This window comes from Sceloporus occidentalis, unplaced genomic scaffold (assembly GCF_023333645.1).
Source record: "Sceloporus occidentalis isolate IW3139 unplaced genomic scaffold, rSceOcc1.0.p SCAF_8, whole genome shotgun sequence".
NCBI classification, from domain to species: domain Eukaryota; kingdom Metazoa; phylum Chordata; class Lepidosauria; order Squamata; family Phrynosomatidae; genus Sceloporus; species Sceloporus occidentalis.
The window spans coordinates 16,316,699-16,331,075 of record NW_028316988.1 but is presented as its reverse complement, the minus strand read 5'-3'; the positions used below and the strand labels follow the sequence as shown (position 1 = coordinate 16,331,075).

Genomic DNA, 14,377 nt, shown 5'->3' with positions numbered 1-14,377 from the left:
TGGCTTTAAACCACAAGTAATATTCAAAGATATAGCCATATTACTCTGAGACTATCTGCACAAAAGAAGTTGGCAGCATGAGCTTTCGTAGACTTCAGTCTACTTCCGCTTATGCATTGGAGGAAGTAGGCTCAAGTGTATGAAAGCTCATGCTGACAACTTTCTTTCAGTTAGTCTCAAAGGTGCTACAGTAACTCTCTGCACAAGTAGTATGTTTTGTACTCAGCCCTCAAATCATTGGGAGAATCCTGTTTGAAATCTTCCTGTGCAGCATTATCTTGTAACAGACTGGAAAGGGTAGCAGGAAGTTTTTTCCCTGTCCCTAGATACATACATTTTTCCATACCTGCTCTTGCACTTCAGGCCAGACCTCTAAATTTCATGTAGAATTATCACATCAGTTCATCAGGATTGCTAAGGAACTGCTCTCAAAAGGGCTAAATCATGTTGACTATAAGGCCAGGTGAGTTTAACTTCTACTACTACCACTACTCAAAAGGTTTAGTTTTGTTTTAAGGCATTGTTTCATCACTTCTCAACACACCAAGATGCCTTAGATTAGAATTATTTCAATTATGCAGGTTGAGCTTCAGTATTCAGCCCAGTTAAAAATGAAGTCCTTGTAAATGTTTAACCAACACGGGCTTTAATCCTAACTAGAGTAGAGCCGCTGAATCAATTTGATGGACCTGTGTGTTGGCTCACCACTCAGCAATTGATTCAGTGACTCTAGTGTAGTTTGGTCTAATTGATTAGATACACTGTAGTTACCCATCACTCAGTTTTTTCCTTGTTTGACAAAAAAGCAGAAGATGTTGACGGTAATTTGTCACATTTTATTAAGAAAATATTTTATCCAATAGAAAAACTTTTCTTTTAGCATCGAAGCAAACCTTAAACATGCTTACCCCTATATAAATAAACTCATGCTTCTCTATGAAATGTACACAGGTATGTTCATGGCTGTAATTTTCAGTGCTTCAAATAAATTGTACACACCAGTACAGATGTCACTGTTCCCAAAAACAGAACATTCAACTAAATACATGGAGGGAATAAAACCTGAGCTCATAGCTGAAAAGTCCCAAGGACTGTTGTTGACCAGGACTTTAGAAGCAAATGAGGTAGTCATCTTCACATACTTTTGAACCCATATTATTGGCACTGGTCCCACCAACATTAGTTGCGTATGTCACTGTTTTTCTACAATTAAAAAAACACGGATGTTATTTTGCCATGAACGATGCTACCTGCAAACAATATCAACAGGCAAGCAAAGCAGCAATACCAATTTCATTTTACCTGTTTTGACAGGCTATGTGTTGTACTGATGGGTAACTTCAGTCTGTGATGAAATGCCAGTTGCTCTCCTGGAAGGGGATCTGGCAAACTAGGAGAGAAATCGGAGTTCCAAGAGTAAATTGTTTTAAAACTGTTGTGTCACAGTTACAACCCGAGTGTCTTGGACATAATCATGTTTGAATTATGCAAAGGAACTGATGGTTACGGCTACTCTTAAAACTGGCAAGTTAAAAGTATGCCTTACGGAATGAAATAACTAGGCTATGCCAAAATTCCCCGTTAGGACCTCACATACCATTATGGCTAAATAATTTTAGACCAAAAGGCAAAATAGAGATATGTCAAAATAAAATATGCACAAGAAAAGCCAGTGCCAGAGACAATCTGCAAGTAGGAGGAGATGCTGGGATAAAGTTTCATGCCATTTGCTACCAGCCAGAGGAAGTAAGGCTACTGCAGATCATCCCTCCTCTCCAAAAGCTCAACATCTTAACAGAAAACTTAACCTTGCCACTGGTGAAAGAGTTGCAAGGAGCTTGCAAGAAATAAATGCCCCAACAGTTAACTTCCGGGCAGCAAAAAAGAAGGAAAAGCCTTGGCCTCGGCCACCAGCCAGAGTAGGGGTTCCCAACCTTCGACGACTGTAAATTATGCATTTACACATATTTGATCCAAAGGCAAGATTATTCATCTTCAAATGAAAACAGAAAGGCTTTCATGCACACAAGTAAAAGCATTCAACTTGCTAGAAAAGCTTACCTGGTTCCTTGTAAGATTCAGCTCTTCCTGCAAAGAGTCTGTCAACCCGGAGGAGTTCAAAGACAGAAACAGCGAATCTGTGGAAGTGCTGCTAACCAGTTCGTCCAATGCATCGACTTGCCTCTTCAGGCTGTGGAGGGTGCCTTCCGTCTGCTGTTTCCCTTTAATCAACACTTCCGCTTGCTTTGACATGCATTGCCGAAGCCGAGCCTTAACAACAAAAACAGGGAGCCCACAGTCCGTTTACAGTTTATGAGATGAATGTTGCTATAAAGGCACAGCCATAAGAGACTACTATGCCATGTATCTTATGAGATTTTGGTATCCCACCCACTGAAGCTTTGTAAGGTTAGCAACGCTGGGCATGAGCTGTTGTTACCTTGAGCCGATCTTCATGGTGCTGAAGTTTTTCTCGGCGCGCTTTGCCACGCCACTGTTCATCCTTGAGGGGGAAAAAGAACAGATTACCAAAGGTTTTTGTGCAGTCTAGTGGTGGCCAGGTCCAGAGGTGTCCAAATACAGGCTGCAAGTACATGTAATGGTGTGCTGACATCCCATTACATGTATTTGTGAACTATATATAAAACACAGAAGGTTGTCTTGACAGCACAGACTAAGGTCTCAGAGCAGAAGCCGCTGATAAATATAGGCTAGGAATATAATGCACCTGGTTACTCCGTTCAAGTATGAAACCTTGCCTATAAACTTCTAGAATTCCCAAGAAAGCTAGGGCTTACATATTTTAAGAAGATTTTAGGTGAGAACTTTAGAAACTCTGTTTTTTGAAGAGCAGATGGAAAGGAGGAGGAGGTTTTCCAGCAGCCAATGGCTGAAACCCCACAATGGGGTTACATACTCTATGAGAAATGACACATTAATTGTGCTACCCAATCTTTTGATTGGCAATATTGTACAATGGCACTGCTAAATGCACAATTGATTGGTTGGGCACATGCACACAAAATGGCACTACATGCACAACTCTGCTCCCACAGCCCTGAGCTGAATGCAGATGTTCTGCATGAGACAAAAATGTTCAACTTCTTCCATAAGGGAAATTGTGCATGAATACGTATTTCAGCCATTGTGAGAAAACCATCCTGTATATGTGAATTTCCAATGCAGATTTCATGAGAGTGAGGAAGATGTGTGGAGACTGTGCCATGCGTGAATACAGGAAGCGTGACTTTTGTTTCTTGTATTTGCACAGTATGCTGATAACTGAAACAGCTCTGACTTTTAACATTGATTTTAGTAGGGGTGTGTTTACCGTAATGTGGACTTTGGCTAGATCCAGCTTTTCATCAAAGCAGCGCATTCTTGTCTCACTGTCTGTGAAGGGATAGTTTTCCTTCAGACTTTCCATGTCACTCTGTAGTCTTCCATTTGCTTCGCAATGAGTGTCTGGACCTTGCAGCAGTCCTGGAGGAGACTGGCTCAGATCTTTCAGACCGGTCCTCATTTTGTCTTTCACCTCCAGTTTCAGCATCTTCACTGTGCCTATCACCTCCTTCTGACGTTTCTCCAGATCCTCTTGATTCTTCATCTAAGTAACAGGATACAAGGACAAGTGAGGCACTTTGGAAACTAGCAAGAACTAGCACCCCATTTGCCAACAAAATTCAGTGCAGACACTAAGCAAGCCCTAGACAAACTACCTGCAGCAATGGACAGTCACCAGTGGGCTCCCTATTTGAGAAGAATTGCATTTCTGCTGTTCTGTTTGAAACAGATACCAACCAAATGTCTCTGGAAGTCCCAAGTAGAGGATGACCGCTTCTCCCGTGCTGCTTGTCTCCTGTAATTGTCATGCAAGTGAAAACTGCCTCTGAAGATGGGATAGTTTCTGACTATTGTGCCTAACATCCTCAGACAAGTTTCTCCTCCATTATGGGTTTGTTAACATTATTTTTCAAAGCTATCTAAAGCACCCAATCGCACCACGTCATGTGGCTGTGAATCGCACAGATTCATTCTGTGCTGTAAAAAGAAACCCTGTTGCTAGGCTTGTCTAGAATCTGCTGATAAATTGATTTATTTCAGTGACCCCAAGTACCACTGTTGTGGGAAAGATGGGAAGGGAAAAAGCCCTCTCTATCCTCTTCCTCTACACCATACAGAAGAGAAAATGGGAAGATTCGGGGGACCAGGCAACCAAAACACAAAGGTGATGGCACCATCCCTGCCTTACCCAGTGTGAACTGAGTTAAAGAAAGGTTAGTGGTGGCATCTGGGCCAATACCTGTGACTTCAGTTGCACATATTCCTCTTCGATCTGGCCAAGGTCCCTCATCAACTGCTTTGCTCGCTGGTGGTTGTCTTGTGCTACTTTCTCCAATGAGGCCATTTCCTTCTGCAACAAATGGTTCTCCAGTTTCTGTTCCTAAAAAATAAAACAAAAAACCCATGGATGGATGGGGAAAGCTTTTCTTTTCGGTTTCCATGCTTTGAAACAAAACTGAATTATGATAATAACCCCTTGGACAGGACTGAGGCAAAGGCAAGTGGCACTAAGTAATACTGTATGTGCAGTAAAGAGGTGTAAATCTTCAATTACTTTGTCTTCTGAGAAACACCCTCTCCATCCACAATACTGTCCTACAGGGTTTTAATAAAAATTATTATGTAAGAGATATTCTGAACACTAAAAAACCAAAATGTTGAGCATGAATGCACCTTGGCTGAATGGCTCCAAAGAAGGCTCTTACCAATGCTCGCTCTCCCTAAAGAAAAGTATAATTAAAGTAACTACAAACATTCTTTACCACAGCAAGAACATACATGAAGAGATGTTTCAAACTGTGCCCTCTGAGTCTTGATAGTTTCCTTCAGGCTTGCTATTTGCTTTTCGGCCTTTGTCCTCTCTGCTTGGATCTTGCTATGAAGTACGTTCTCCTCGGCCTTTGAGAGGTCGAGCCTCCGTTGGAGGGACAAAACCTCATCTGCTTTTTCTTGCAACTTCAGTTCTTTTTCAGAGAGCTGGTGACCTGAAATCAGATCATTCCGCCTGGGTCACCAAAAAAAGTCATAGACATGTACCGAATTGCAGCCCCCACCTTCTGACATACCCTCACGGTTGTATAGTGCTCCCTCCTCACGCTATTCTGAACCGCATTTGAATCTATCTGGCTGTCTCTTCATGACTATAGCCACACAGTGGACTACATGGCAGCTTGGCTTTGAAACTGTGATTCCCCTGTCTAAAATGAAACCTAAGTATTACCCAGGTTCTATAAGGGCTTGTTCTAAAAACATTACTATCTGATCCCCTGGGGACTGAACAGAACTGTCAGTTAATATATATCAATATATCAGTGGCTATAGCCTAAGGGCCAACATACGAGTTTTCTTGATGGATTCTTCAAGTGTCAACTGCCAGGATTCCTCTTCCTGAAGCTTTCGGATTCGCTCTTCTGCCTCTTGAACTTTAGCAATCACTTGCTCCAGTTGGCGCTGCTGTTCGGCCAGCTCTTGTCCCAACTGCTGCTTCCGATCCTTCAGTTTAGCCGTACATTCCTCTAGCTTCTTTTCTTCAAGCCGTGTGTCGTCCCTGAGGTGCTGAAGGATCTAGCCAGAGACAGCAGGCCAAGATTTAATCTTTGTTGGCTGAAATATCCCACCTTATTTTTCTCTCCTCCCATAAAGCTCCCAGGGCCCCCAACAGCTGAGTGCGTCACCTCAGGTCAGTATGGCTGCTGAGTTCCTATTTTCTCAAAAGGACAAACTATCCTAAAAAAGGCAGTAATACCAGAGCTTTCACGCATAGGTTTTGAGAATCATTTCCATTTACAGAGCAACAGTTGAATCAAAGAATGTGTGTGCAACAGAGAAGGGTTAAGTTCCTGATAATATCAAGGCTAAATGACCCAATGGCCCAAGACACCCTCAACTGGCTTTAAAGATTAGCCATCAGATAGGAATGATGCTAGGACACTGATCTGACTCAGAAGAATAGTGCCTTTTTCTTCTTATATTATGGTGAGTGTGATTATTTTCCAACATGCCAAACGCCTTAACATTGTCCAAGAGAGTGGATTAAACTCAGGTACCTTCTCTTGTTTCGCCCGCTCCAACTCTTGCCCTTCTATTTCCCTGCAAACTTTTTGCAGCTGGATTTCCATCTTCCTTTGTGCTTCCTGGCATTTCTTGCATTCCTGTGTATATACTCCAATGCTGCTTTTCAGGGCTGTCTGTTCTTGAAGCAGTTCCTCTTTCTGCTTTGCGGCATTTTTCACATCCTGCCATTATAGAGCAAAATGACATTTAGAAAGTAAAATAAGATAAAATAACAGCAACGCTCTGCTACAATTAAACATTATCTCAAGAGCTTTCAATATTGCAGCAGTGATGTTTCGGGTGCCTACAAAATGTATCCTTGCTACTAAGCCATGATGAGAAGGGCTTGAAATAAGAAAAGAATAAAGTATGTATGTACTCTTCATCACATCACATCACAGCCTAATTCTGCGCATGTTAGTCCTTCTGAATTTAAGAGAATATACAACCGGTTCAGGATTGGGCTGTTAATTTTTGTTAATGGCTTCACATTTCAAAGTAGATTTTGGTTTGTCCATTATGTCTTGAATACTAAAGCTAAATGAATCTCACCTCTTCCAGCAGCTGAAGACGATGCCTGGAATCACTCAGTTCAGTCCTCAATATATTCAGCTCCTCCTTTCTTTCTAAAGAAAATACATTGTAGAAAAAAGGTAGTAATCAAGATAGAAATATCTGAGGATACATAAAGAAAATCTGTCTCATACCCAAGGTTATAATACTGTAGCTCTCATAAAAATAACTACTACAGAAGTAATTAGAAAACTTTTCTCTACCGTGAAGATGCTTTTGTAGGTCTCCAATGTCTCCATTCAAAGATACTTTATGTTTTTCCAGCTGGTCAATATCAAACTGCAATTTCTGGGCATCCAAGTTCATTTTTTCTTTGCTAGCAAGGGTAGCTTTATTTCTGTCTTCAGCAGAAGCCAAGCTTCTGTAGAATGAGATTAAGACACAGTGTTTTTAGAAATCTCACTGATATTTCTGGCAAGTTTACTTACAAACATCCAAAGGAATGATGGAGCATGTCATTCCAGTTCTTAGGTGAGACTTTAAGCTTCAGTACAGAAGTGACTGCTGCTTAGAGCTGAATTGATCCCCATAGCTATCAAGGTGTTACAAAACAAAGCAAACAAAAACCCTTCACCAAACTGCCTGATAACATCTAACAACATTCATCATATAAATATCTTTCTTCATCTAACTCCTTTACCTTTTGGTTTGGGAGAGTTTCTCCTCCAAATGCTCACAGTTTTCCTCTAGCTGCTGTTTCTCATTGCTCAGGGCTCTGATGCTTTTCTGAAGGTTGCGGAGCTGAGAATTCAACCGCTCAGCTTCTTGGTGAGTCTTCTCAAGAAGCTGCCTCTGGCATTCTGCTTCCTCTCGCTGCTGCTGGGATGCTTGCTGGATATTCTCTAATTCCAGCTGCTCCTATCGAATACATTGTTAGACATGTATTTCATTTTATTCCACAGAACACCAATTTGTGATGCTTGCTTCACGTCTTGCATGACACAGCTGTACAATATTATATTTCCATAATGCTGAAAGCATTCATAAACTGGCATCTTTATTCTTTATTGGTGGCATGGTTAATTTGGGGGGAAATTTCATGGAACTTTTCCATACAATATGACATTTATTTGTACATTAGAAGCCTATTGATTTTAATTTTATGTGTAATAAGCAGTATAAAGTTCTCACACTTTCCCTCAAAGTCATGTTATTTTTTGCAAAGGCTTTTTGAATAATCAACTATACTTTGTACCTGTGGAAGTAAGACATTTCCTCTAGACAATGCATAAATTGACACTGCGTGGGCCATTTCAAACATTGCAAGGAAGCAACCTAGATTTGTTACTTAGTACAATTACTACAGAGCTATACAGCTCTCTGATAAATGTACTGGCAAGATACTTGTGCAACTCGTTTTATATTTTTAGGCTGCTATTCAACACATCTTCTGCAGTGCATATTCTAACAAATGTAGTATGCGCAGGAACAATTGGGATTTAGTTGGCACAGTGGTGATGGGTACCTTTTGGATAAAGCCATTCATTTAATGGCCTGACTATACTCCTCCTGATATTAACCACGTTTGAACTGTACAGGGCTTCCTATGTTGCAGAATCATGCTAAAAGCCACTCTTCCTTACCTCCAGGACTGCAACCTGCATTTTTTCCAATTCGCTAACTTTTTGGCTATGCTGGAGTTCCAGGTCTTTCAGCTCACTGTTCTTTAGCTGCAATCTTTCCAGAACATGCTTGAGTTCTGAGAATTGATGAGAGAGAGAGAGACAAAATCATTTAAGTTCTAAGTAAATCAGATCAAATGAAATAAAGGACGTTCACCTGAAATCAACACTAAACATCTCTGGCAACAATGCTGGAAAGAGAGCAAGCTGCTTCAGATCCTGGATGGTTGCTGTCAGCTGGGGATAGATCAAGCCTTCCCCCCCAAACTCATGGCCTTCAGATGCATCTGACTACAACCTCATCACTTTAATTGTTATCAATGGGGACATTAAGTGTGCACATGGTAACTATTTTAAAGCCAAACCTGTCTTATGCTTCATGATCAGCTGCAGGACGTCCTGGAGTTTCTCCTCCTCTTTTTGGATTTCTTGCGTTATGAGAGAAAGCTGGGCTCTTTTCTCACTTAGTTGGGCACTGAGTTCTCCTTTCTGAACACTCAGGTCTTCTAGAAATGACTTCACTTCCTAGGCAAAAGAACCAACATTGCCATTTTAAAAATTGTAATAGCTTAGTTGAAGTATCACAATGCTATGAATATGTAAGTCCTAGAAAGTTCAATAAGATTTCTTTCCTATTAAGCACTGTAACCTAAATAGTTTCTTTTCCTCACTTAACTTCCTACATTTGATCTGGCTTGAAAAACACAAATTAGATGTTCAAAAAATCGGTGATAAAGCAACAGAATAGTTTGAACTACAGATCTACCAGGAAAACATTTCCAATTTCTGAGAAATAACTCCAACAAACCTTTATTTGTCGTTGTTTTCTGGCCACTTCAGCTTCACCATCCCTGAGAGCTTCAGCAAGGTCACTATTTTTCTGGATGATGCTGTCTTGGAGAAGATGTAGCTCTTCCTCTTTTTGACCAAGCATTTGGTTCAAAAGTTGGAGCTCCTGCTGTTGCGCTGCAGTCTTAGAAAACAGGAAGGAGACAAACTAACTCCAATGCAAACCTACAAGTAGCTTTATCTGGTTGTTCTAGGAATTGACATAATATTTGAAATATCCAGAACCCTATAAAACATTACCTACACGCTAAGTATTACTATTATCATTGTGACTACCACCATCACCATTATCCACATAAGGAAAGAAGGAAGCCATAAGTGTAAGGTCTCCTAGCTTTATCTCTCCAGGCTTGGAATGCCAGAGACCAAGTAAAAAGGGTGCAAGTCTTTCAGTTGTGACATTTTAGCCATGCATGTCCCACTGGCTTAAACACAACATGTTCCCAAGTAAATGGGGACAGAACTACAGCCCAGACGCGGATCTTTAGGTGATGAGTCTCCTCTGCCCCATTGTATGAGACTTGTAAGTCTTGACTGCCTTAACTGTTCACATATTTTTCTTTTCAAAATGTCTCTATGGTCTTCTTTTCCTACTGCCTTCTCTTTGAACCCTTCTCTCCATAGGAACTAATTCTCTAGTTCAGACTAAGAATGCCCTTCCTTTCTCCCACCCAAGTCCCTTTCCCCTTACAGCACCTTATCACAGGACCATCTTTCCTCCTGACATCCAACTCTTTTCCTGTTTTTGTATTCATCTGTTCACCCTGGCTTAGTCCGACTGACCTTTCTTCCCTTTCCTCCCCAATGTGCCATGCATTCAGAACTGTCTGGGAGACATTACAGGGGACATTATCTAGGTGAAAAACACTTGGCTCACATTGTCTCTGCCTTTCCTGGTGGAAGGAAGGATTAACTCATTCAAATGCCTCCTCGTTCCAAACCAGGAATGTAAGCCTTCAAGAGAAGGCCTCTTATTATTGTTACTTTTTTTTACAGTAACTTGCAATTTGACAACTGGATTAATAAGATGAGTTTATATCCTTTTCTCTGCTCCTTAACAAAGCTGTCTACTTCTCATTCCTGTCAGAGCTATCTAGGACTAGAACATATATTGCTATAACAGGATGAGATGGATCAAACTGATTTTCTTACACCATAAATTCTACTCACCTCATCCTTCAGCCTCTCTAAATCACTCTTTTTGCTCTGAAGGATATGCTCTGCTTCTTTAAGGATGTGGAGATGGTGGTCTTCATTGCCTTCAGCAACTTGTATATTTGCCTGAAGCTTCTGAAGGCTAGAAGAATTTGGGATTAAAATAATTTTTGACGGAGATTTAAACACTTGGTAGTCCATTGTTGCTCAGTTAAATTGCTGATTGAGCAAGCAATACATACTATGGAGAGAAGCTATACAGATTTGATGGTTCTGGTGAGATGCCCAACTGAAGGCTCTAGTTCAGTAATTCCCACACTTCGGTTCTCAGATTTTTGGATATCAGCTCCTGGAATCCCTTGAGGACCAAAGTTTGGGGACCACTTTTTCAGTCCTTCACATCACCAACCACAAACATAAGAGAGAGTTGTGTAGAGACTGAGGCTATTCTGAGTGCAGGCATCCTTCAAGAGAGATTAAATTATGTATTAAGTATTCCTTAAATATCTTAATTAGTTTTTCTTTTTAAAAAATCACTCCCATACTTTATAATTGCAAGCCAAAAACCAGTCTAACCTACATTTCGGTCAAGATTTCAATCTTCTGGCTCAAGGACTGAAATTCAGAATCCTTTGCCGATACGACTTTATTGATTTCCTTCAAAACCCCTTCTTGTTCCATCTTGTGTTGTTCTAAGTCCTTTGCGTCTGCCTGAAGCAACCTGAAATACAGTCATAAAAATGTCTGTTTATTGCTGATTGCTTGCTCACAATGACTGTTCAGGTTCTTACAGTTTTTTATTTTTATACAGGGTCTAAGCAAAAAGACCCAAATCTTAGAAACTTCTTGAGGCCAACAGCTACAAGACACTGAGCTCTTTTAAGATGACACCCACTATGTAGGGCCAAACAGTGTGACTTAACATAGCTCCAGTTTACCTTAGCTGCTGATCTGCTTTTACAAGCCTCACAGCCATCTCCTGAGCCCGTCGTTCCAGCTCCTCGGCTTCTTTCTCAGTTTGAGACAAATGCTGTTTAGCACTATTATACTTCTGGATGGTATCTTTGGTCTAGAGGAAAAAAAATGCTATTTTTTGAGATGCATGCTACTATTCAAATTAGCAGGCTCCGTATTATTCAGCATAGAGAAGTAAGGTACAGTGGGCTCTTAGTATCCACTGGGGTTTTGTTCTGGGATCCCATATGGAACCAAAATCAGTGAATGCTCAAGTCCCATTATATCCAATGGCATAATAAAATGCTATCCTTTATAAAAAAAATGTCAAAATCAAGGTTTGCTTTTTGGAATTTAAAAATTGTAAAAATATTTTCAAGCTGCAGATGGTTGATCCACAGACAGAACCTGTAGATATGGAGGGCTGACTCTTATGTTACAAGAATCAGTAGAATAGCAAAAATAATTCACTAGAATGAGAGCCAGCATGGCAGAGTGGTTTGAAGGTTGGTCTATGACTCTGGAGACCAGGGTTCAATTTCCCGCTCAACCATGAAACCCACTGGGTACCTTGCACAAGTTACGTGCTCTCAGCCTCAGGAGAAGGCAATGGCAAACCCATAGGTTTTCTTATCCACAGTAAACCAAGCAAATCTACCTGTAGCTAAGAGCTGACAGCTTGGAACTACTAATGCGTCTTTTGGAATTCTGAGTTTTGAAACAGACAAAATCCAAAATTACTTTTCCTCGTGTATTTTCAAGTTCAATTTCCGCTTCAGCCAGAAGTCTGTCCGCCTCCCGGAGTTCTGCCCGTCGCTTCAAGAGGGTTTTTTCCATGCATTTGATTTCATCCACAATGTTCTCATGGTGCTGTAGAGATTTCTCTAACTCCAGCTCTGAAAGGAGGCCACTTATGTGCCCATCAAGAAAGTCTCTAAAACACAAGAAGGATCATTAATTTATTTCCCACAAAAAGCCAAGGGGAGCTTTTTATGAAGCTCACAACCCTCCTTCCCCTTTTAGCCAAACCAAATGAAGACAGTAGGCAGGCTCAAAGAAAAGACAGGCAAACAATCCCCTCTACACAGTCTCCTTACTTGCGTTTATTTCGTTTCTGGGCTGTTTTACGCAGCTCTGTTACTTGATGCTCCAGCTCTTCTCTTTCACTTAACAGGTCTTGAATGCCTTGGTGCAATTCTTCCATCTCTCTGTTATGTTCATGATGAGAGATTCTAGTAGACTTGCTTTTCTGTTTTTCAGATTTCAACTTGTCTATACTGTCTTCAAGCCTTAATATTTCATTTTCCTGAAACACATAAATAGCAATTACCATGCTTTCAGTAATAAGGAAACATGCATCTAAAAAGTCTGAATTGTATAGTGAAAAGAAAGGCAAGAATCAGTCTTCTTTTAAAATTATGAACTAGTGATCTAGATTTATTGCAAGTCCTATTATTAGCAGGGCATAGCATTATTGTAGCAAAAATGAGCAATGCTTATCATTCCTGTATTACAGGTGGGGTATAGCTAGCTAAGACAGTGGATTGCTTAAAGCAACCTAACAACATGGTTGCCTGGAGGTGATAACCAGCAGATATCCCCAATTCTCACCCACAACACTGAGACATTTATTTTAGCTTCATAAACTGGTGTCTCTTACCAAGCCAGGACTCTTACCAAGTTGTGATGTTCAGGGATGTTGCAATGAAGTACTCCAACAGGAACAAGAGGCACTGAACAGTTAGTGGGAACAGGAGAGTAATAAACAAGATGAGCCCCAGCAGGAGGCGGGCCATGTACCACTGTAGTTGGAGCAAGAATTCCTCCATTGGCTGGTATGGATGGGGGCGGTGGGCAATACACAACTGTTCCCAAAGGTGCCGGAGCACCATCTGGCAGAAGAGAATAAATGACTGATCCAGGAGGTGGTACAAAGGAAGAGGCATCGTGAATGTTCAGTTCACCTTCTTCTTGGTTCCCTGCATTGTGAAATACAACAAAAACAGCTGACCTGAAAGCTTATGAATACTATTAAGAAATCTGGGAACAGAAACACAGACACAAAAAGCCCAAAACATCCACCTTCAAGAGAACAAGTGCAGAGTGTAGAAACAATTCTAAGCTGACTGTTGTAGAATTTTCAGCACTGCATTGGTTCTGTATCTGTCCAATTTTATTGCAGTCATATGGAACTGTATGTGCCTGTTTGAAAGTTTCAACTGGGCAGTATATAGGTCATTTAAACAAAAACAACAACCAGAATCTCCCCCAGAAGGAATAGTAACGAATAAGCTGGGGAGTTGCTTCTCTCCAACAAGATATATGTACAGAAATGCTGGCAAAAAAAGAGGTGACCACAGCAGGCATTGCTTGCACCAGCCTTTAAAAAGACATGCAGAAAAGATCAGATGGCAAATAACATCAGTGAAATCTAATTCTAAGTAAGACTGCAAAGGTACAAGCTATAATTTACATGCCTGTGGAATAATAGGATTGTTGGGTTTTTGACCACAACTAGTTGCTTGTGCTTTTAAGAGCTACATAGTGGAAACCCATGCTTTTTCCTCTTAGAGCAATAGGAGAAACTATTTGGCAAACAGTTCTGAAAAAGTACAGAAACAACCATCGCTCTCAGACTTACTTTCATTGAAGAGAGATTCCTGTAGGCCACTTCTGACTGGCGTGTGCAAATGACACTCTCTGGCAGCAGGGGAGGCTGAACGCTCCTTCTTGCTTGGCTTATTCTCTCCAAGTTCTTTTCTGATTGGGGTTGACATGGGGCATTGCAAACCAACACCAGAGTCTTTGGTACTCTGAGATGCAGGAGTAGATGCCTTTAAGAGTATTTGAGAGGGAAGCAACGAATAACAACACGGTTAGGACAAACATTTCATGAAAAACACTACTTGTTGTAAACTATGAGTCCCCTTTCTGCCCTTTGTTTAAAAAAATAAGGAATTCATGTCTGAAACAGGACCTAAAATACCCTCATGATTTTGCTGGAGGAAGAACAAAATACTCTCCAGGGCTCAGCTTTTGTTCTGAATGTCAAAATATGGGACAATATACTTTTTGGTTAGTTCCTTAATCTGCTCACCTCTACCTTC

At 40.8% G+C, this 14,377-nt stretch overlaps 1 protein-coding gene across 2 annotated transcripts in view; it reads right to left on the bottom strand.

Annotated features, from left to right (window-relative positions):
• Positions 1-815: 815 nt before the first annotated feature.
• The window catches only part of CNTRL (centriolin), a 37,133-nt gene continuing 23,571 nt past the window's right edge, over positions 816-14,377 (bottom strand). For both annotated transcript variants that reach the window (XM_089534970.1, XM_089534971.1), the window contains 22 exons: positions 13,912-14,104; positions 12,948-13,249; positions 12,368-12,576; positions 12,012-12,204; positions 11,255-11,385; positions 10,897-11,037; positions 10,332-10,458; positions 9,121-9,285; positions 8,678-8,837; positions 8,274-8,389; positions 7,331-7,548; positions 6,894-7,051; positions 6,670-6,743; positions 6,111-6,299; positions 5,403-5,628; positions 4,843-5,048; positions 4,304-4,444; positions 3,332-3,607; positions 2,441-2,503; positions 2,062-2,271; positions 1,303-1,390; positions 816-1,203 (listed from right to left, as the gene is read on the bottom strand). In XM_089534970.1, coding sequence (XP_089391096.1) covers positions 1,316-1,390; positions 2,062-2,271; positions 2,441-2,503; positions 3,332-3,607; positions 4,304-4,444; positions 4,843-5,048; positions 5,403-5,628; positions 6,111-6,299; positions 6,670-6,743; positions 6,894-7,051; positions 7,331-7,548; positions 8,274-8,389; positions 8,678-8,837; positions 9,121-9,285; positions 10,332-10,458; positions 10,897-11,037; positions 11,255-11,385; positions 12,012-12,204; positions 12,368-12,576; positions 12,948-13,249; positions 13,912-14,104 — 3,573 coding nt within the window. In that variant the 3' untranslated portion in view covers positions 816-1,203; positions 1,303-1,315. The remainder of the gene's footprint in view (positions 1,204-1,302; positions 1,391-2,061; positions 2,272-2,440; positions 2,504-3,331; positions 3,608-4,303; positions 4,445-4,842; positions 5,049-5,402; positions 5,629-6,110; positions 6,300-6,669; positions 6,744-6,893; positions 7,052-7,330; positions 7,549-8,273; positions 8,390-8,677; positions 8,838-9,120; positions 9,286-10,331; positions 10,459-10,896; positions 11,038-11,254; positions 11,386-12,011; positions 12,205-12,367; positions 12,577-12,947; positions 13,250-13,911; positions 14,105-14,377) is intronic.